Genomic DNA, 22,099 nt, shown 5'->3' with positions numbered 1-22,099 from the left:
AATCTGAGATATTGCTGACTTGCTTTTGGAGTTTAGTCAGCTCTGAATAGATGCCAATACAATGCAGAGCTTAGCAGTAAAGTCCTGATGTTTTGAGTGTGGGAGACATCAGAATGAGGACAAAATGGTCTATTAACCAGAAGTCATGCTAAAGACTATCAGGAGAAAGAGCATGTTCTGACCAGATGAGTACACTGACAGCAGCTGGTCTTGATTAGATGGAAGATCCATCTAATCTAGAATTAGTTCTCTGACAGTAGCCAGTGACGGGTGCTAGGGAAAGAGTATGGTAATGCTTCCCCCAAAATGCCCTTCTACATCCTGGCAATCAGTGATTAAGGCTTTGTTGAACCAAAGAATGGACCTGGATGATCATATTTAATACTCCTTTTGAAGCATCCATTAAGTTACGTAATTGCTTTTTTAACCCAGTTACACTTTGAGCCTCCAAAGTCTCCTATGGCGTTGCCTGCCATGCACAACTGAACTCCGTTCTGTGAAGAAGTACTTTTTGTTGTAAAGCTGGTGCCTTAATTTAGTGCCCCATAATTCTTCTGTTCTGAGAAACAGTGACTAACAGTTCCTAATGACCATTGTAGCTGTGTGTAAGGTGAAGGTTTTAGTATTTGTTTTGTTCTTTCTTTCCCTATCTGTCCAACATTTTCTGAGCTGAAAGGATTAATCTAATTAATCTCCCTGTGTTTGAGGGGACATTGCACTCCTGTGATAGTCCTTGCTTATCACCCTTCTCTATGTGTACTAGCTCAACTGCAGCCTCTGTGAAATGAGAGTGACAGTATTCAAATCATGGCCACTGATTTATGCAGTGGTATAGGATGCTTCCTGCTCTGGTCTTTATTTTCTACTAAGTCTTAACATTGTGTTTGCCCTCTTGATTGCTGCTGAGCTTTTTTTTCATTAAACTATCCACACTGCCTCCAAGATGTCTTTTGAGAGTGGTGACAGCTAAATTAGATCCCTTCACTGCAGACACAGAGTTGTTTTTCCCTGTGTTATGCAGTTATGGATATTAAATTTCATCAGGTATTGTTTTATTTAAATCAATATCATGAAATAGTTCTGAAACTGAGTCCAACTAATAGCAGTTTTGACTACCCTGAAGATTTTTATACAGTCAAAAAGATTCACAAGTTAATTACTTTTTTCCCCAGATCATTTAGAATTAAGCTGATCAGGTCCAAGCACAACCAATGGATCTGATCTAGACTTTGTTTCTTGTCTTTTGTTGCTAAAGCAGAAGAGCACCTGCATCTTATCCCATCCAGCTCAGTCTCCTTAAGACTCTTGACTAAAACACCTTGCAACAGAGATCTGTACTGCAGCATGTGGGAGGGAAAGGGAGGGAAGGATAGGTGTAGGTTGTATTACACAAACTAATGTTTCATGGTTTTATTCTCTGAGAAAAAAGAAAAAACAATAGACTTCTAAGACAAAGGGTTGGAGTCCTGTCTAGACTGTCAGTTATTTAACACTTACTAAGCAAAACATGTATGTGAGATGAAATGTGTAGCTTTCCAAGTACAAGTGATTCATCTCACTGTGAGAAACACTTATTTTATAAGAGTAGTTTTGCAGCTAAAATCAATTACATATTGCTCTGGTTAGGTCTTGGGTTTCACAGGTGAGTCACAGTTTTCTTCCTTACCCTTCTTCTTGGGTGCTGAGTGGCTTCTGGCTGCCACCCTTCCCTCACCAGCATAGATCCTACTCATCTGTCACACATGTCCAAACCAAATCAGCATACCGCTTCTAGCCTGCTTCACAAACGATTCTCTCAGATTACATTTGTAAGGAGAAGAGCACCATTCCTGGCAAGTCCATCAGCCCCAGGACAAACAGCACAGCAGAAGCTACGACTGGACAAAGCCTGGCTTATTTTTAACAGCACAGTCCGCAGCACTGTCAAGGGCGGGTGGGTACAGCCGCTGAAGGAATGTGGTCTGGTACTGAATGCACAAAAGCAGCTGAAGCATCCCCCTCTGAGCAGGGTACTCCGAGAGCTACCGATTGGGAATTAGGAGGAGAAGACAACATTTACACACAGAGAACCCATCATTTTTCTTTTAGAAAAGCACCCTGCAGTAGTTAGACTGAGGGTGTGTGCCTGTTGCCTCGGACTGCAGCCTATTAGCGGCATTACCATATTAATGATTTAAAGGCTTATGAATGCTAAGAATGTAAGAGGTCAGTTTGGCCTATGGCCAGGACTCAACCCACTGCCTGCCCATGGTGAATAATCCGTTTCACGGTCCATTTGTTAAACAGTGTACCAGAATGCAGGAGGATATGGGGTTACAATATATGTTGACTGCACAATTGAATGCCATTGCTTTGCGGGAAGGGTATGGAGATGCAGTTGTTGCCTGTGCACGGAAGATTTGCAGAGAGATACATCTCTGTTGTGTAAAACAATTGCATTGTGGTGTCCCGTCTCTGTACTGAATAGGGACTTTATGTTACGTGTGGCCTGTATGATCTGTCAGGAATAGGGCGCAGCTCTGTGTAGTCAAAAGCTTTTTATCTCAGGACCGCAGCTTGGTTAGTATGGAAGACAGCTATGCTGAAAATGCTACATAAACAAGGAGGCTGACTAGTTCTGTATAAAAAGACTTAATATGAACTACAGATAGAGCAAGACAGATATAAATGTCATTTTTTAAAATTTACATTTGCTTAAACACCTGCCCCCCCCCCCCCTCCCCCCGTCATCAAGTATTTTTCGTTTGAATGTGGCCGAAGGGAGTCTGGAAATAGTGATGGAAGGCCACAAGAGGAACAACATAACAGGTTGCATGTGTAAAGGGGTCACCAGAGCAAGGTACAGAAGAACAGCAGAAGGAACTGAGTGCTTGAAGCTGGTGACATCTAGGTAATGGCGTCAGACATAGAGCAAGGTTTAGATGAAAGAAAACAAGAGCAGTGCAAAAAGTGCTGGGAGCTTCCAAGTGAAAAACAGAATATAGCAGTTGGAATTTTCTGGGGAAAGAAAACCAAAAAACAAATAAACACCAAAACCAAACAAAAAAACCCCCAACCCTTTGGAGAGGTAGAAGTCATAGAAACAAAAGTGACTTTTATCCATTAGATTGCTACTGCCTTTAGTCATTACTGATGCTGCTAGTGACAAAACCTGCTTTGTTTTCACTGATCACAACGCTTGTGAAAACTAAACATAGTACCATGTCAGGGCCAGATAAGACTAGGAGGAATTGAGCGAATTTTTTACTGAATTCAGTGGTCACAGAGGTGAAACTTAGAGACTGCACTTTTCATATCTAGATGAAATCCTGATCTTAATGTAGTTTGCAGAAAATTTTTATAATGATGAGGAAAATCAGCTTGATCATCCCAACAAAGATGAAATGGCTTTTCTGGGAGACTGGAATAGCTAGTTATTTGCAGCAACTATTTACTAATTTCTGATTTCAGATAAAATGGGTTTATTGTTGAATAATCAATTGCCTCTGAAAACACATCAGTTATTCTGGAAGACAGTGACTTTTATCTGGAAAGCATGATCACTCAGGGAGTCGAATGCAGATTAGAACAATATTCTACAACTGTTCTAGGCAGCTTTTCTAGGCAACTTCCCTAAGTGGGCAAGAAAGCAGGAAAGGTGCAGCTGGGAGAGCACCTAAATTAAGCACATTTGGTACAGGAATCACTGAAATGATGCCATTTGTCCTGTAGCATTTCAGGAATAAAATAGAGAGTACTGTAGACTTCAGTTTGTCTAGATCAATAATAAATCACTAGTCTTTATACTTAAAGAAGATTATTTATTGTTTTCTTGCTTATTCTTTCCTGATTTTCGAGATGGGGGAAGAGCATTTGAAAACACTACTTAATAAAGAGCAGCAGCAAACCAAGTCACATACCTATGCAAGGAAAGATGCTTTGTAATTAGAAGTGCTTTTAACATAAAGGATTATGAACTTCACGGTATAATTACAAAATGTGTCAGAAATAATTATACCTAACTTTAAGACTTTAAAAGACTTCTTAGATGTCTGAGATTTCTCTGGGTCTATAATAGACTGACTCCCCACATCAAGCTACTGTTTTCTTAAATACAGTTGTTATCTGAGGATCTAAGTTTGTTTTTTTTTAAACACACAACAGAATCACAACCAACCTGTGACAACTTATATTACTTAAAAAACCCAAACCTAATCTATACATAATGTGTGCTAATTATTAAAACAGACTTTTTAGAAAACTGATGACCAATCAACCTTTTATGTTGGAACTGCATAGAATGCAGTATCCTGATTCTGGAGTCCATTAAGACATACCGTATTTCTAGTGTTACATTTCATTAGCTGTTTTATAAAACAACTAACAGTACTATTTCAATGTTCTCTTTCAAGTGATAATTAATATTTATTAATAAATATTCCTAACCAAGAATACATTAGGAGTAGGGCCTAATATGGGTGATTCAGACTGATGGGTGACCTTAGAAAAACCATGCTGCAGATTGACGTTAGTAAATAGTTTGTATTATGACAACTGAAAATATTAACCCTGATCTGTGTATGACTGGGTTTTGTCTCTGCAAACACAGCTGTGAAAAGCCATTCAGAAAACACTCCAAAAGATTTGTTTCCAATTTTACTGGTCACCTATAGCACAGACAGCTTGGTTTTTTTGCTTGTTTCTACTTTTAGCGTTTTGTGCTTGTGGTGGGTTAACCATGGCTGGCTGCCAGGTGCCCACCAAGCTGATCTCTCACTCTGTCTCCTCGACAGGACATGGGGAGAAAATAAGATGAAAAGGCTCGTGGGTCCAGATAAAGACAGGGAGATCACTCGCCAATTATGGACACCAGCAAAACAGACTCGACTCAGGGAAGATTAATTTAATTTATTGTCAATTAAAAATAGAGTAGGATGGTGAGAAACAAAGACAAAACTAAAAACACCTTCCCCCCACCCCACCTCTTCTTCCCAAGCTCAACTTCACTACTTCATTCCCAACTCTTCTACCTCCTCCCCCTGGCCCCAAGAGGCGCAGGGGAATTGGGGTCATGGTCAGTCCACAACCGTTCCTCTCTGCTGCTCCTTCCTTCTCACACTTTTCCTCTGCTCCAGTGTAGGCCCTTCCCACAGGATACAGTCCTTCAGGAAATGCTCCAGTATGGGTCCTCTCCATGGGGTGTAGTCCTTCAGGAACAGACTGCTCCAGCATGGGTTCCCCACTGGCTACAGGTCCTGCCAGACAACCTGCTCCTGCATGGACTCCTCTCTTGCCAGGAGCCTGCTCATACATGGGCTCTCCACAGGCTGCAGCTTCCTTCAAGGCATGTCCGCCTGCTGTGGCATGGGGTCCTCCATGGGCTGCAGGTGGACAACTTGCTCCACCACAGGCTGCAGGTGAAGCTCTGCTCCAGCACCTGTAACACCTCCTCCCCTTCCTCCTTTTCTGACCTTGGTGTCTACAGGGCTGTTTCTCACATTTTTCTCAGTCCTCTCACAGCTGCTGCAGAGCATTTTTTACCCTTTCTTAAACATGTTTCCACAGAGGCACCACCAACTTGGCTGAAGGGCTCAGCTTTGGGCAATGGTGGGTTCACTTTGGAGCCAGCTGGAAGCAGCTCTGTACAATGCAAGGGCCACCCCCACAGCACCCCTCTACCCCCCACCGCCACCACCTTGCCACTAAACCCAATACAGTGCTATTTTGTGCTTTTCCACAGCAAGAAATCAGACCTCAGTTCTCCCACAAGAGGGGAACTGCTCAATAGTCAAGCTCTGCAAAACTGTCCGTTAAGCCAAGGACAGGATGTACTTATTAGAAGTGGGCTAGACTGATCACACTTGCATGCTAGACCCCCTGAAGACTAAGTTAATCCTGAACTAAACTATTTCACTAAACTAAATTCATATTTCCCTGCAATCAAATGTGTACTACTGTATCTGTAGGTAAATGACTGCAGGGAGTTTTCATGAGGCATTACAAAAAGAGGTCCTTGATCCTTACAGTATTTAGTGAAAACCAGAGATTGCCAAAGCCTTCTATCTCCTGTACTCGGTAGCTTGTAGTCTTTTGCAGTTTTGGTAAAAGATGGAGGAAGGCATTCCTTTTGTACGAAAGGAAACAGCTTGCACAGTTTCTCTGAGGCCAGAAAGTGAGTCAGCAATAAAGAGTTAAGAGTTCAGAGCCACATAATAGTATCCAGTTACTTCACTGCTGCAGTCCAGCATTTGGAAACTGTCTGTGCCAGACCATAGATACATTAACATTCATGATTATAAGTTATACTGGAAATTAATAGAGACAACATCCAAAGCCACCATTTGATTTTATTTATTCATGGACAGTGTTCCTTAAAATTGGCACCACACATCAGAAAATATTGCCATCACTGACATGTAATTCTCACCCATCTCAGTTTTCATAGCAAGTTAAACTACTGAGCTTGAAAATTGTGAAGTGGTAAAATACTATCTTTTCCCTTAGCAAAATAGCAATCCTTATGTTTATAAATATCTTAACTGCATATATGACAAGGTAAGGTAGAGAAAAGAGTGATAAACTCTAAACTCCACAAGGATACTTACTAACACATAACTGAAGTGGTATGTTAATGACATTAATACCTCCAGTAAAACTTGAGGCATCGAGTCAAAAATATACTTTGTACTTTGGTTTTAAACTTTTGTTTTTAATTAAAGAAGCTTGTGCCTTTAGTTCAAGTGCTACCTTAGGAAGAAGCATACTGAAATAATTTAGTTATAATTCTAGTCAGTTACAAATGATCATATGTAGTTATCTTCACAGTTAATAGTCAGAATTACCAATATTTCCTAAATTGTGAACACCTACCTCTCTACTCACTGTACTGAAAAAAATTCCAGCTCAACGTCCTATTTTCCTTTCTTCACCCTTCCCTTCTCTGTAGGGAAGGGATTCAGGATGTTTCCTAGAGCATATTCCAAATGGTCTAAGGAATTTAGACCCTGCCTTTTCCTCTCCCCCTGGACAGAAGAGTTTGTAATCCTATTTCTCCTGAAAGAATAGGAAGGTGCAAGAAAGCAACAACTTCATGGGTTTATGAAAGGAAGGAAATGAAGTAATGATAAGTTACACACACAAAAAAGCTACTAGATTCTTCATTCTAGTCATTAAGAGAGCAACTTTGTTTTGCCTACAGAACATGAACAGTGCCTGAGTCAACAAGATCGAGTACTTCAGTGAAAATTCCTTTTTTGGTAACTAGAGTATGACTTGGTGCATTGTTAGTAAGTGATGCAAAGCAACAGGCAAAAAGGGCCAGTGCAAGGAAGGAGGCAGTAAACATGTTTCACACCTTCAACACGTCACTGCTACCAGCCTTGACTGCAACAGTAACAAGTGCAGATTAACTGAGCTTATGGAAAGAAAAATTAAAGCTAAAAGTGTCAAGTAGAAAAGCTAGCTTCTTCTCTACATACCTGCAGTTAAGAGCCTGTGCTTTTAGTTTTTCTGTCTCTTGCTAGATATTGTGCACCACTTGTATATAAGTTTCTGAAAGGTAGATAATGCTGAAGTTGTTCTCTGCTGTGTACCACACACAGCTGAAGCAAAAGCTATGCCTCCTAAGCAGTCTGTAAAAAAAAAAAAAAATCAACTTTTTTGTTGAGTTCCAACTCGGAGAATGAGTAACTCCTCCAGTTTGAACCAAAGCCAAACTTTATCTCTGGAAAGAAGTTGATACAGTAGCAAATATCATCCCCCAAATACTAAGCCTGTGGCAAAATCCAGATTCAGAGGCAATGAAACAGACACTTACAACTTCCAAGACACTTTTCCCATTTTGAGAAAATATCAAAGCTGAGTTACTTTGTTCAGCTGTTTGCATTTTGAATTAGAGGGAGATGCTCTGAGATGGAGACTTTGCAGCTCACATGACCTTCAGCAGCTCAAGTTTTAAGTGTTAAGCTGTCAAAGAAGCAGCTGCTTAAAAACATTGCAAATTCATACTGAGTTAGCATTTTAGATCACGTTAGGTTCTCAGATAGTGCCATTGGAAACTATGGAGCATTAGTTCTGTAACAATTGCCTCTGGCTATAGAAGGCTGGAATTTGAGATCTGCATGGTTCAGACTTGCAAAAGCTTTTGTATTACAGATGTTGAAGAGGCAATTCGCACAAAGCAATATTGAACTATGCAAGTTGTTTTGTTTTTTTAATGTTGGTGCTCCCACCATTAGCAGCATAAATATTCTTAGGAGCATTACATGGAGTTTGCTTTCAAGAGGTGTGCTTGTTTTAATAGAATATGTGGTCCTTAAAAGCTGAAAGAATTAATGACAAAGTCCTTGCACTGCATCAGTTAAATGCAATTCCTTGATGGGGTAGACAGACTTTGGCCAACACAGCAACAATCATTTGGGCGGGGGTGTCAAGAACAACACAGATGAAGTATAAAGCTTCCATTTTAATATAACCTCTTTCTCATTACAGAATAGTTTATTGTTTTATTCTGAAGGAAACCTTGACAGTGCTGCAAGCTACAGGCATTCTTCCCTGTGAGAAATTAGGAAAGAACCAGTCCTCCCCTTGTCTGGAGCAGTGTGCCCTCCTCCAGCAAACACTCAGAAGTAGATAGGAAACAACAGAAATCAGGAAAAAAACAAGGTTTTTCTTAGCTGTCTACTTATTTGTAATACCATTACTGAAGAGACAGGTGGAGACCTACCGAACTTGTGTCCATCAGTCCCTTTAACACTTGGATTTAGGCTGCTTTTCATCACAACAGTGATTTGAAAGATGCAGCTCCAGCTGGCTAAGTCACATCCATAAAGGGAAGGAAAAAATAAGCATATGAAGGTGAAATTTGCAGATCAAAGCGAGAGCAATATTCCCACATATTAGTGACTTTTGAAGTGAACAGACCCAGCTGACAGGTCAGAATAGATCCCACCAACCACAATGCTTGGTCTTTCCAGTCCACCCGCTCTTTAAGCGGATTAGGTTTTCCTCCAACTGATCAGTGCAGTTGATGCACATAGTTATTGAATTCCTGTCTCAGCAGAGACATGGCAAGCACTGTGGGGTCCACATTGGTCTTTTCCCTTTTGCTCCCACTGCTTTCTTCCCCTGCCCCACTTGTTCACTCTGTCACCAGAGCTTCTCTTCCTAGGCGGCACCTGCCATCAGGTCAGACACATTTACTTTTATCTGCTGTCTCCTTAACAGCTTTCCGTCTTAAGCAAGACTATAACAACTTACTAAAAACCTTCATGAGCAAACAAATGAAAACCTCAAAAGCCACACCTATGAACAAGCAAAGTTGGGCTTTTTCCCTTCTGCAATGGGAGTTTGTATTTTAACACAAGATGCCTAACACTGCTCATTTACCTGTTTTCTACACTGTTGAGGAAAAGCTTGCTGTAAGCTGGTCATACTAGCAGTTCACTAAACTGTAGAAAACATTATGGACAATTCTACCTAAGGATTAAAAACTTTGCCCTTTAATACAGCTTGTCTTGGGAGATTATAAAACCACAAATATCCAGTTCAGAGCATATGTATGTTATACAAGACTAGATAGTGTCCTGCTGCTCTCCCCTGAACACAGGGACATCAAAATCCAGCACCTCTTACATGTACCTCAAGTACAACTTGGATGTAGTGTCATCTTGTAACTGGTAAGTAAAAACTACAGAAGTGATGGTTTAACCCCTGAAGGAAGCTTTAGCCGGTTGCTTGTAAGCCATATTCATGAAACTGTGGCAAATTATTCAATACTTCAGGCAGAATGGGACATCAGACCCATTAAGGAAATATATTGGTTCATCAACTGGTATGAGCTATACTAACCTGAACTTTCTGTAGACTTGAAGAAAAATATGAAGAGTTATAATGAAATGTTTTTACTTGTTTTAAGGGAAGGCTAAATTTTAAGCTTCTGCTTAGCAGTTGCACTTTCTCCAATTAGACTTCATGAGAGTAGTCAGTCACTGAACCAGGATTCAGTTGTATTGTGTAGTTCCATTAGCTCCACAGTTAGCAGGAGTAAATAAGTACACTTCACCCTTTCGTACCTCAATGCCAGCTGGGCACTAATACCAGCACTGTTAAGGATCAAAAACAAAAAACCACACACCCCCTGCCCCCGCCTTACAGCCCAGTCTGTTCAGAAGGCAAGTAGACAGCCATGAAAAAAAACCAACCAAACTATGTTTTGATTGGTGCAAGAAATATGCCACTGGTTACAAAGCGTGCAAGTTTCCAGGTATGCTTATTCTCCATTTTGAGTTGCTGGGCAAAAATCTGCCCTCTCGCCGTTTCAGAATTCTCAGACATTAGGCACCCATCCTTTTGCTGTGTTAGAAGCCTGTGAACACCACACACTTATTTTATGACTAAGGCCTACAAGCATTCCCAAATGGGAAAAATGTTAGTTCACATCAGTGGACATCACCCTACTATAACATCATTACAATCAAAACAGGGCAAGAGGATGTCTTTAAGCAAAAGGATCCAATATCAGAAGTGCAGCTGTGCTCACTACTCCCGCCTTGATCTTGTACATATGCCATCTTCTTCATATTCACCCATCAACTGCAACATATACGTTCCAGTATAGAGAAGAAACTGTCCAGTTATTTGCGCTGCATGGGACATTAGCTGAAGCACCTTCCTAGAAGAAAAGCCATTCATTTAAAAATAAATCACCAGCAGAATCACATTACCCCTTTCTCCCCACCCACAACACCTTTAGGATGAGTTAGGTAGATATATTTAAGAACTCTCTCATTCCTTCTCAATTCTGAGAAGCTGGTCATTTTTGTACCTTCAGAAAAAAATACTTCTGTGGTCATTGATCAACAGAAAACTATTGACATGTTGGCAGAACCAGAAAACACATTTCACAAAGCAAGCTGTCATCCTGTTAGGTATTTACAGGCCTTCTGCAAAGCCATCAAACTACCAGAGCACCACTGAAGACAACTTTGCCTGGGAGCCCAGCAGCATTCCTGCAGCATGAATCCACCTCGTGTTTCACCTCTAGGCCATTCACTAATACAACACTGCATGTATCTCCAAGTTACAGATCAAACTTGATTAGATCTGGAGCTGAGCAATCACATTACAGTGGATGCCCAACAGCAAAACAAGTGAAGCTAGGCAAATTAATGCTGTCCAAGCTGCAAGCCTTAAGAATTCTCAGTTCACAACTCTTCTGTTTAAAGATTTAATAAGTATCAGCATTCAAATATATAATACTGTGTGAGAATCAGTACAGATCCATAAACTAAGATCAGGTAAGCATCAGAGGTCTACAATATAAACTGTGGATCACCACAGGATCGCAGGGGAATAGAGATCATCATATTTGAATAGCCATTTATTTAACTTAACTATAGCTGTGTCTTCCTTCCATTCTCCAAGAAACAACGGGGACATCAGTACTAAGAGCTATATTCAAGTCTTACCCCCTGAAAGCTAAGTGGGCCCTCCCAAGTATGAAGCTGAGGCATTGGGGAAGTGGTACACAAGAACTGGAACCATTCCAAAACTGGAAAGGGATCAGTTTCTGAACATGCAAAAACCAGACCAGCCTTCCTCTTCTGCAAAAGAAGGGGGAAGATTTTCTGAATATCTGTCTGAGAAAACATGCAGCTGTGAACCCTCTGCTGCTATTCACTTCTCCTTTGAGCTCTAGCAGAGAAGGCAAAGTAGTCTTCCTACAAATTAATTTTTTTCCACTATGATGAAAGAAGGTTTGCAGTCAAAATCCAATGCTTCAAAAGAGTAGAATACCCTGTACTTAGAGCCTGGGAAGCCTTTAAAAAAACCACCAAATCCTGTACCCTTTTTCATGCTTCCCACACATATGCCATTTCAGTACATCCTTCCCTCCACCAGACAGTACAGGCCAAGGAGTTTTACAGTTGTAAAGAAAGCTGCACCTGGTACCAAGCTTTTGAGCAGCTGCAGTGTGTCACTTGCACATGAGAGCAGTTGTCACTTAAGCCATGGAGCAAGTTATTTGTTGAACTGGACATTTGATCCTTCAGTTGGACACTACAGGGAGAAACCGTTAGGGGAAATGCACTAATCAGATCTGGCAGGCTTCGAGCCCCTCCCACCGATGAACAACTGCAGCATTTTAAAGTCCTTTCCCTTCACACTCCACAGGTGGGCTCGGGGAGAGGGCATCAGAGTTAGCAATTTGGAACTCATTAGCAGAGGGACTACACCAAGAACCTAACATCATCTGTCTCCAATTTCAACAGCAAGTTGAGACAGGCCATCTCACTGTTGCATTCAAGAGTACCCAAGGTTATCTTCTGTCACCCCTGTTGTTTGCAAGCAGACTATTTTCCCACCCTGACACTTCCCTTACAGCTCAACTCTGCAACATAGTGCTTCCAGAAAAACTCCACAGCTACTTCAGCTGTTTACCAGCACCACTTCTTTCTCACCAGCTGCCCTGTGTTGGCAGGGAGGCAGACCTGCCACTTCAAACTCTCCAGCAGTGCGAGATACTCATGTCCATAGCAGATAGCCAGAAATCTGAGTTTGTTCTGGCTCAAGAGACTTGACAAACATAGGAACTGGAGGAGTGCAGCTGTTCAAGGGTAAACCTTTGCTTTGAAGAAACCCTTACGAAACCAGTGCTACAGGTGGGTGCAGCATATAGCTGGATAATCACTGCAGCATGACCAGAGAGATGAGTCTCATCTACAGTCACACCAGCTGTAGCCTGAAAGATTAAGCAAGGGACCACCTAAGTAGAGTGGGAGAGGTCAGACTGAAAGACAGGGAACAAGATTAGCATTACAATGCTTAATAGCTGCATCATGAGATAAGCGATTATTTGAAGACTTCAAACTAAAGACTACATGTTGCTCAGGGGAAGTGAAAACCTTGCTTACAGCATATACATCTGTCTGTTCTGTACAGAGCAGATCTGGTCCTTGAGTAATAAAATGCAGCAACACTACACTGTTGTGTCTCAACCAGAATTTGAAAGGTCAGGTAGAGAAATTCAGGGCTGTGACTTAAACAGTTGTCAAAGCATGGCACCTCTGTGAAGGTGTCTGAACTCAGAAGAAGTTTTCTTCAACCAGGGCAGGACACAGCTGGTTTTGACAAGGCACAGACTTTCAACACACTGTTGAAAGCAGTGGACAGTACAGGTATTATTTTGCCCCTGCATAAGACAGCATTTCCCAACAACCAGTTCACCAAACTCACAACACACCTATTAGTCCTGCAGGAGACAGTGGTCCTTGTTAGGCTCCATTAGTTTGCTTAGAGACCAGTTGGCTTAAAAACAGTGACATCAGTCTTACTACAGATGACAAATTCACATTAAGACAGCAGAGAGTGTTATATCTCTTCCATTTTCCTTTGCCTCCATGTAGCTCAGGTGGTGAATGTGGCAGCCAGGTATTGCAAAGTCTGAGCAAGCTTTAAGACCTCTGCCATTAGATCTCAAATTCCTCTCATTTCATCCCCTTGAAGTCCCCCCTTCAAGGAGTCCAACACTTCTTCCTCAGCCTCCTGCATTCTTCAAACAAGTCAAAGAAATCTGGGGAAATTATCTCAGGAAAACAAAGAGACTGTACCTACACCCTTGCAGTAAATACAAGCTGACAAGATTTTTGCCTGGGGGGGAATTTAAAGCTATAGCAACTTTTTACAAGTCAGCTATCGATCTTACAAAGGAAGATTCATCATATTGGCCAGTATGTAAGAATTAATAAAAATACTAAGTTTATAAATACACCTGCTTCACAGAACCAATAAGCAAACACAGATTTTACATTAACGCATATGCCTGATCAGTAGTGGAAACATACTTACCGCAATATGCTTTTTGCTCCCATACATTTTATGTCATATGAGACAGAGTAGATCTCATAGAAGGTCGCCTTGATGTTTAAGCAGCCAATAAAATCCTTAGGGTTCAGCTTGTACAGATCAAATGTGATGTTAGCTACTCCCATTTTCTTCTTTCGTCTCACAGCAGCAACTCCATTTCTTGTCTAATTTAAAAAGAGGGGGATAGAGAGAGTTTGTACCATGAGCCAGGAAACTACAGCAAGATAACTGTTAACAGTGCAGCTCTTTAGAAGCAGCTTGCTTATTCCAGTCTTGGGACTAGTTCTCAATCAATTCTAAACTAGAATTAAAAGCATTAACACAGAGAAAAGCAAGTCTGTAGCTTACAGAATTTTGGTCAAGTCCTGACCAGGCTTCTGAAGCTATTCCAAACAGACACAGAAGTTCTAGAGTGACATAGCACCTCCTGAATATTTCTTTCCTGTAATACAGCTTCTTCAGAGTATACTGAAGCCACAGGTAATGCCACTGGACAGTGTTCCTGCCATTTAATTATCCTGGTATGTTCCAGCTGCTAGCTGAGGCAGCACAGTCCACACTGAAACAAGCCACCAAATAATCAAGATGATATCAGGTCCTTCCATTTAGGAAGGAACACAATACTGATGAGCACTCTTAGAGATAGCTGCAAAGACATCTGTGATAAGTCAGGTCATCATTTCAAATCCTGGCTCATAACACCTCTCTTTTTCCTACTAAAAAACTAACATGGGGAGGGAACCACTATTGATTAGGCCTAGGGTTTAATACTGAGTTTTTAAGCAAAAAAGCAGAGGAGGAGTGTGGAAAGTCATCTTCCACCTTAAATCCAGCCTCCCTTATTGAAAGCAGCCCTTGTCTGCTTCAGGGCTGACGGTGATGCTTTCAGGATGGCTTGCTTCAAGAAAAAAAAGAAAACAGTGAAGAAGATCCATATTTACAGAGACATCTAGTGGATACATGGGATACTCTGCTCAGCACATTCTGCTCAAGGTTAATGACTTTGCAGCTGCCAAGCTGGTTTTTTGCATGCTAAATGAAGCAATAAAGTTGTGTAAGACTGGGCCTTTTTGTACTTGTCACCCCAGTGCTCAAACAGTGCCATGATAAGTCAGACCAAGTTAAACACTGTAGTGCATCATTAGCCAGCAATTTTATGCCTGTTTTACTTCGATAGCCTCTGAGCTCCAGCAACAGGGCCCCCTATCAACAACGCTTTTGGACATGTACAAGTAGTTGGTATGCTTCGTCGCGTATCCCCCCCACATTATCCAAATATTCTCGGCGCTAAACCATGACAGAGCTTGCACTAGACTCCAGATGATTTACGAAGCTGCGGCAGTCGTCCTGCTGTCATTCAGCACATCCTGAAGAGGGGCAGCATTCAAACTTGTTCTGCTGCCATCCAGACAGGACATAGGGCAGAGGGGAAAGGAGCAAGGTGGAGGCATACCCTGGCTGCAACTTCTTTTCTGCTCTTGGAGCTCATGGCCCAGATGCAGCAGGTTGATAAGCCAGTGAGGTATCTTGGGGAAAAACATACAAACTGCCCACGCTGCAACAGGAGACTGAGAAAATGGGGCCACACTATTGAGCCATCCGTATATAAAAAGAAAAATGGTAGGCCTGCTTACAGCTCCTCAGCTAGCTCTGCACCTGGTAGAAGAAATGTTGATGCTAGCTTTCTAGCAACAACCATTTCATGGAAAGACAATTAGGAGTTTGACTCTACCTTAATAACATACAGATGACTATTCCCCCACAAAACCACAAATTGGACACTGAATTGATATGATCAGAAGGCTAAAGCTAGCCGATCTTAATAGTTCTTAAAATATCTTGAAGCATGTAGACTAACATTAAGTTTTGATTACAACTTTTAGCTGTTTGCAAGATTAAACACAGGCATTTTTCTAACCTTCACTAAACCATTACTGCATTCACAAGGCAAAATTTGTTTTACATTGCTTAATTTGGGCAATTTTCCCCCTCTAAAAGCTAACCTTTAAAAACATTGTATTTTTAACTCCATGCAGTCAAAGTCCTAATTTTCTTTATGTTACAAAAAGGCTCAAGAACAAAGTTATTTCTGAGGCTCTCTAAAAGCAGGGGATTTCCCCTATAATTCTTTTCAGTTGCAATGTTTCATTTCAGTTCTTGGCAGATCTTTGCCAACAGTTCTATGTCCAAGCAAGGGACAAAAAACCCAAAAAACCCTTGATTTGTCATCCAGGAAGGCTCAACAAGGAGTTGATATCTTGCCTTCTTTAGGGCAAGTTTTCTTCCTCTTCTCCCCTCTTTCCAACAGCTTTAGCAGCCACAGCCATTCTTCCATCCACTTCTATTCAAGTGAGAGAGTGGCAGTCAACACTTACTTGTGTCCATTTCTGTCCTTTTTCTAGAACCATGAAGTGTGTATTATCATCCAGGGACCTGAAGAACTCTTCTGTGTCCACAACTGTGCCATCTTCCTCCAAAACCAGAGTAACTATTCCAGCAGATATAAAGAAGGCATCTAAAGTCTGCAAAAAAAGAGTAGATTTTAGCATTCAAAAGAGGGCCCATCATTTCATATTAAGACTTGCTTATCTGACATTCTCCTGAACTTCCCCAGTAATTATTTTTAGAAGAGCAAGAGTCTGTGGGTTGCGTTTCTGGGATACTGTACTTCACTATAAGTTTCAGCCAGAGCAGGAATGTTTGCTATACCTTGCTGATGAGCTCTTGCAGACTGCTTGCAACAATTCCTTTCCTGCTGCTTCGGGAGGCATTCGACACACGGAAAGGTCGCCCTGCAGGCATGAGAGGAGGGAACAGGGTCTGTTTTGTTACGGCTCCCACAGATGCTCCCATGGATACCAAAGATCTAAGACAAATAAAAATTCAGCATAGTTATAAAAATAGTCATGTCAAGTACTGTGAGAAGGAGGACTGTTGAGTTCAGTGACGTAAGCACATTATATGAGTAATTCACAGGTCACGTTAGACTTGTGGAGCTTACTTTCTAAACTAAATACTACACAGCCCTACAGACATGTTGTCTCTGAACTTTCTCTTGCCAGTGACATTTGAAAACACTTCTAAAATTAAAAACATTTCAAGCAGATGTGGGCCACCTCTAGCTCAGCTGATGTCAAGATCATGATTACAGTGAGGCTGACAGGTTTTAACACTGAATTAGAAAGGCAGCAGCTCTTACTGCATTCAGCCACTGAGATCATTCTCTTTACCTGCAAGATAAACACTCAATGAAATAACACACAAGACTACTTTCAACTAATTATTTAAGATAGGAGTTTGCTTTAGGAAGACTGAATATCCATATTCAAAACACCTAGCATCAGAACATAAGTGCAGCTTTTCAATATAGTTATGCTTGACTTCCAAACAGCCAAGGCATTTATCTTGTAAATAACATCTACAGCCTATAAAACTTCATCTAGTTTTGCAAATCACAAAATAAGACTTGTTTGTGCCCTAATGTATCAAAAGAAGTCAAATGAAATGAAAATGAAGATCAAAGTACATAAATGCGTAGTGTTGGAGCAGGCTGCCAGAGAGGCTGGAAGAATTCAAACACTTCTAGAAAGAGGTTTTAAATTTTCCTGGGCAATCGCATGTTTTAATAGTGCCTGTTTAGGTTCCCTTGGGTAAACCAAGGGCGTAACACTGGTAACTGCCTACTCCCACACCAAGGTACAGACCTGCTCCCACCTACATCTAGTGACACCTTTTTGCTGCCAAATTACATTGGTTAATTCAATAGCCAGCTTGCCAAAAATCACCCTCTGCATGACACCTGGAAAGGACTGATCTCTAACAAGTCTTTTAAATGGAGACAATATTTTGTCTCCCACATTCCTGGACTTCACCCCTTGTATACCTTTTGCTCCTTAATACTGAATTGCACAGGGGTGGGAAAGGGATGCATCCCTGTTTTGTTCTCCCACATAGGTGTAAAAGGTCAGCTTTATGTAAGAAAATCTATTCTCAGACACTTTCACAGAGGGGGAGGGAGTGAACTGGCAGTCTCTTTCTGCAGCCAGAGAGGGAATACAGGAATTCCTAGAACAATGATGAAATGGTACGAAGTTACTCATCTAATAATGTCCCAGTCACACCTTTTATGCAAGTCCACATTGACCAGGGAGAATAACTATCTTTTCCAAACCTCTTATCTGGTCTTTAAGCATATTTTTGGGATGCATAGAAAGTCATTTTTGTGACTGGCCAGATAGAGTTTCAGCAACTAATTTATTTTCTGCTCTCATTCTGAACCGCTCTTCTACAGGGCTTTGGGCTATTGCCTTTCCTTTGTACACCAAAGTTTACGTTCCTCAAAAACCCCTCAGCATTATTGGAGCTTTTATTTTTTTTAAAGAAGGGGGATGTTCAAGTTTTATTCTAGCTCAAGCTAATATCTTCTTGGTGGTGCTGTCTATACACCAGGTCCCTGGCTTTCAACAGTTTGCATATGTACACACATGACTGGTGGAAATCTCTCTCCTTCCTGTAACAAAGCTGGTGAGGATGAGCGCTCAGTATGGTTTTCAAGAGACAGGCACTGTTTCAAATTAAAGAGCTAATAAGCACTTTCCTCCTGGAGAACGGTCAAGGCCAGGGAGGAGGACAAGGTAGCAGCACTGACAAAGGCATCGAATATCCACAGAAGGGAAGTGTGCTAGGACAGGGTGTGTTTGTTAATCTCTTCACTGACTAAGTTAATAGTCCCCCAATCACCCCACTGGTCCATGGGCAGCTCCCATTCTGAATCACTGAGTCTTTTCCTCAGATATGAGGCCTGCTCATTTACCTCAGGGCTGGTGACTCCACTTCACAGGGCACCCTGATGTCAGAAAGCGCAACACTCAGGATTCAAGAGGCAACGCTTTCAGAGCTAGTTACATCCTGTTCCCTCTCACACATTTGAAAACTAGCACATAAAATAGTTACTTGAGTGGTATGTACAACAGTATTGCCAAGATTTTTTTTTTAATGACAGAAAATACCAGTCCTGTTGAACGGTTTTCTTTCCCTTTACTTAAGCCAAGTTGTCATTCACAAAAGACAAAGCATAAGGAAAAAAGCCAAAACATACATCCTGATACAGAAGGAAGAGTGTTAGGGACACAGCTCATGGGCAGTACTTGAGCTAACAGGGTTCACCTCAGGCATTAGCACAGCCAGCTACACAAGCCATATTTTGCAGCTCTGAGCAGAAGTTGATTCAAGATCAATCACCTCACACTGCTGCCTAGTTCTATCAGATGTAAAAAGTCAGAGAAAAAAACCACCAGATTAATAAACCAGGACTTTCATTATCTCCACTAGACAGTCACTTAACAGGAGTACAAGTCTTAGGGACTTATTTAACATTGATGTCATTTCACCTATACTTCAATAAAACCAGTCAATATGATCTTTAAACTAAGTCTGCTTACAAAGCAGTGGGTCTGGGCTCCAGTACAGGCTGAGGTTTCAGTTAACGAGAAGTACTAGGAAACAAAAGCCAGTGTGATTAAAAAAAGCCAGATAGTGTGCGAACCCTTCCATTTCTGGACCTATTGCTGAAAGCTTGTTTTTTCTTTGTTTGCCCCAACACACAAAGGCCACAGACTCAAACAGGCCAGCCTACATACAGGGCTCCTAGAAAGATCTGGTTTTGCTGCAGCTGTCCTCAGAAACCAGACAAACAGATTCCTGATGCAGGGAATTCCTCTACTAGATTGGAGTTACCAAAAATAATTTCCTATTAAAAGCTGATCAAGCTAAGTCAGGAGATGAGCAGTGGAGAGGAGAGGAACATACTAAGGTGCAGTGAGCTTTATTATAAAGCTGAGTGACATGTTAGATACAGACAACTCCACCATTGCTTCATTATTCTTTAAAATAGAAAGGATCAAGTCCTAGCTCTTCCCTAAAGTAGAGAGGGATCCTATGTCAGTGGAAAACACAAAAACATAATTGAAAGAGCAAATATCTTCAGAATCTAGCATCTTGTCCAGTTTGTTTTGTATAACTACAACCTGCTAGAGAGGGACTTGCAGATACTGCCCCAAGCACTCAGTGTAGTGTCAAGGCTGGTGGGACAGATGAATTAATTTTTTTTTGAGGGGAAACCAAGGATTAAAAGCCTTCCTTGAGCCCTGTACACATATTTCACTCTTTATCTTTGTTTGCAATATGCCTTGTATGTTTGTCTAAGAATGTGGTGCAACGGTCTTCAGCCTCACTCAGAAAAATCAACGTTGCACAACACGAGCAGCTTCAGAATATGACATGATTTGATTTTTAGGTTAGAGTTCACAGGCAAATGACAATGGCAGTATCAGGAAAGCAAAAAAGTCAGAAATTAGTCAGGAGACTTGGAGTTCGACCAGATTGCACACTTTGTTTCCCTGCTACAGCATGAACTGTAGAGATATCACAACCGCAGCTGGAAGTAGATGCATTTTTGAGTGGCATACAGAACTATACCTTTACGGATGTGGTTAGCAGACCTGAAATGCAAACAGAGGCCAGGAATCGTGATCATGTTGTCACCGAGTACAAGAGGCTCCTAACTACACCAAGGCTCCACACCTGACGCGCAAGCTCTTTTGCACACAAGACGGCAGCTTCACTACTGCGGAGCGGTGAACGCATCCCAGCCATTATACCTCAGAAAGGAGTTAGAACTGCAAAGCTCCTACTTGCACTTCCCTCGGAAGAACTTCATCCGAGGCTCGAAAGGCTGCGAGAGCGTGCCTGCTTCCTTCTCCCACCTAGCGTCCAGCAGATTTAATCTCCCCCCTCCCTACGCCCGCTGCGACTAGCCCTCACACCGTGCTTGGAAAGCGCCCTTCGCTTTCTAACCACGGGGGGAAGCGGGGAGGGAGGCGGCGGCGGCCGCCTGAAGGGGGGGGGAAGGGGGTGTCCCCGCACTCACCGCACCAGCGAGCCCACGCACTCCCGCGACGCCTCCATGGCCGGCCCGGCCCCGGGGCAGCGCCGGCCGCGACGCTTAAGTGGTGCGGGCGCTGCTCCTCCCCGCGGCGGGGCGGCTCCTCCGCCCGGTCCTTCCTCCGCCGCCGCCCCGGGAGCCGTGCCCAGGTGGCGGTCTGGGGAAGAGGGAGGGGGTACGCTGCTGAGACAACCCGCCCCAAGCAGCTTGTCAACAGCGGCGCTGAGCCTCAGCTAGGTTTAAAGCTTGTCCGCAGCACGAACGGCCTTAGCGGCGGGGATGTAATAACAGGCGCAAGATAGCGCACTTGGGAAGGAATATTTCTTCAGGTGCATTTTGCCTTATGATTTACCTGGGAAAGGAGCAAGAAGGCTTTTGTTTAGTGTGTATCTGAGTTACATACTACGTATTAGCTAGTTACAGCTAATATAGCAACAGTGGAAGCCAATCTCATTTGAAGCCTCTCAGCATTAGAGCAAATCAACAGATTAAGTGTCTCAGCTTCTGATTTTAGAGCCTGTGAATAAGCTTACAGCTTGGATTAACATATACAGTAGCTTCAGTGGAGGTATTTAGTGTTATTCCTACAGGCAGAGGAGCAGCAACTTCTGTTCACTGAGCAGGTACAAAGGCAGTTTTTCCTTTATGTATGCCTACGGGCACGAATACAGTATTTTCTGGCTCTGAAACCACATTCTGTTTCTCAGAGCTGTCCAAATGCTATCACACAGGGAAAACAGAGCCAGGAGCCTCAGAACCTAGCTCTCAGGCAACAGCCTGAACTAGGGCCAGCACCTGCACCAGGAAACCCTGTCACTGCTGATCAGGGAAAGACTCCAGAGGCCCTTGCCACCAGCACTCAGGTTACCCCCAGGTTCAGGAATAGGTAGTTGCCTGGATTGTTTTTCCTGCACCAGCTTGTTTAGGGCAGGAAGAGCCAGTCACAGTATTTCTTTACTCTCCAGGCTTCTCTAGCAGGCAAGCTGACATCTGCTAGATGTCTTCAGTCCTTGGCTTTGGGGCCCTTATCAGCTATTAAAGAACAACCAACTAACCTTTTAGTCCAGGGCAAATTGTTTTCTTGGATGGCATCTCCTTCCCAGCCTGGTGGACTAAATAGCTCCTTTCCTCAGAGCAAAGCTTAGACCAACAAACTTCCTACTGGGAAACTGAGCCCAGACTTTTATCTCTTCCTTCTTAGGCTACTTAGGGCTTGCAGGTGTGTGGTGACCCTTCTTATATGTTAACCCTTTCTTTCCCTGTTTTCTATGACATTTAGTTCTGTGATTTGTTCCTGACAGTATGGCACAG

General features: G+C 42.3%; 1 protein-coding gene across 3 annotated transcripts; it reads right to left on the bottom strand.

The window, feature by feature from the left end:
- Nucleotides 1–6,318: 6,318 nt before the first annotated feature.
- On the bottom strand, nucleotides 6,319–21,862 carry CIDEA (cell death inducing DFFA like effector a). Of its 3 annotated transcripts, none has more exons than XM_050892060.1 (5): nucleotides 21,844–21,862; nucleotides 16,555–16,711; nucleotides 16,221–16,367; nucleotides 13,828–14,009; nucleotides 6,319–10,651 (listed from the first exon to the last, which is right to left on the bottom strand). In XM_050892060.1, exons 2-5 carry the CDS (start codon nucleotides 16,696–16,698, stop codon nucleotides 10,519–10,521), a joined length of 606 nt encoding a protein of 201 aa, XP_050748017.1. In that variant the 5' UTR covers nucleotides 16,699–16,711; nucleotides 21,844–21,862; the 3' UTR covers nucleotides 6,319–10,518. The 3 variants fall into 3 exon arrangements, with proteins under 3 accessions (XP_050748017.1, XP_050748016.1, XP_050748018.1); XM_050892059.1 differs by lacking the exon at nucleotides 21,844–21,862 and adding an exon at nucleotides 20,774–20,882; XM_050892061.1 differs by lacking the exon at nucleotides 21,844–21,862 and adding an exon at nucleotides 20,774–20,882 and having other exon boundaries at nucleotides 10,579–10,647.
- Between the last annotated feature and the right edge of the window lie 237 nt (nucleotides 21,863–22,099).

This window comes from Gymnogyps californianus, chromosome 2 (assembly GCF_018139145.2).
Source record: "Gymnogyps californianus isolate 813 chromosome 2, ASM1813914v2, whole genome shotgun sequence".
Taxonomy (NCBI): Eukaryota; Metazoa; Chordata; class Aves; order Accipitriformes; family Cathartidae; genus Gymnogyps; species Gymnogyps californianus.
Note: the sequence above shows the minus strand (reverse complement) of the source record. Positions and strands in the feature narration are given on the sequence as shown.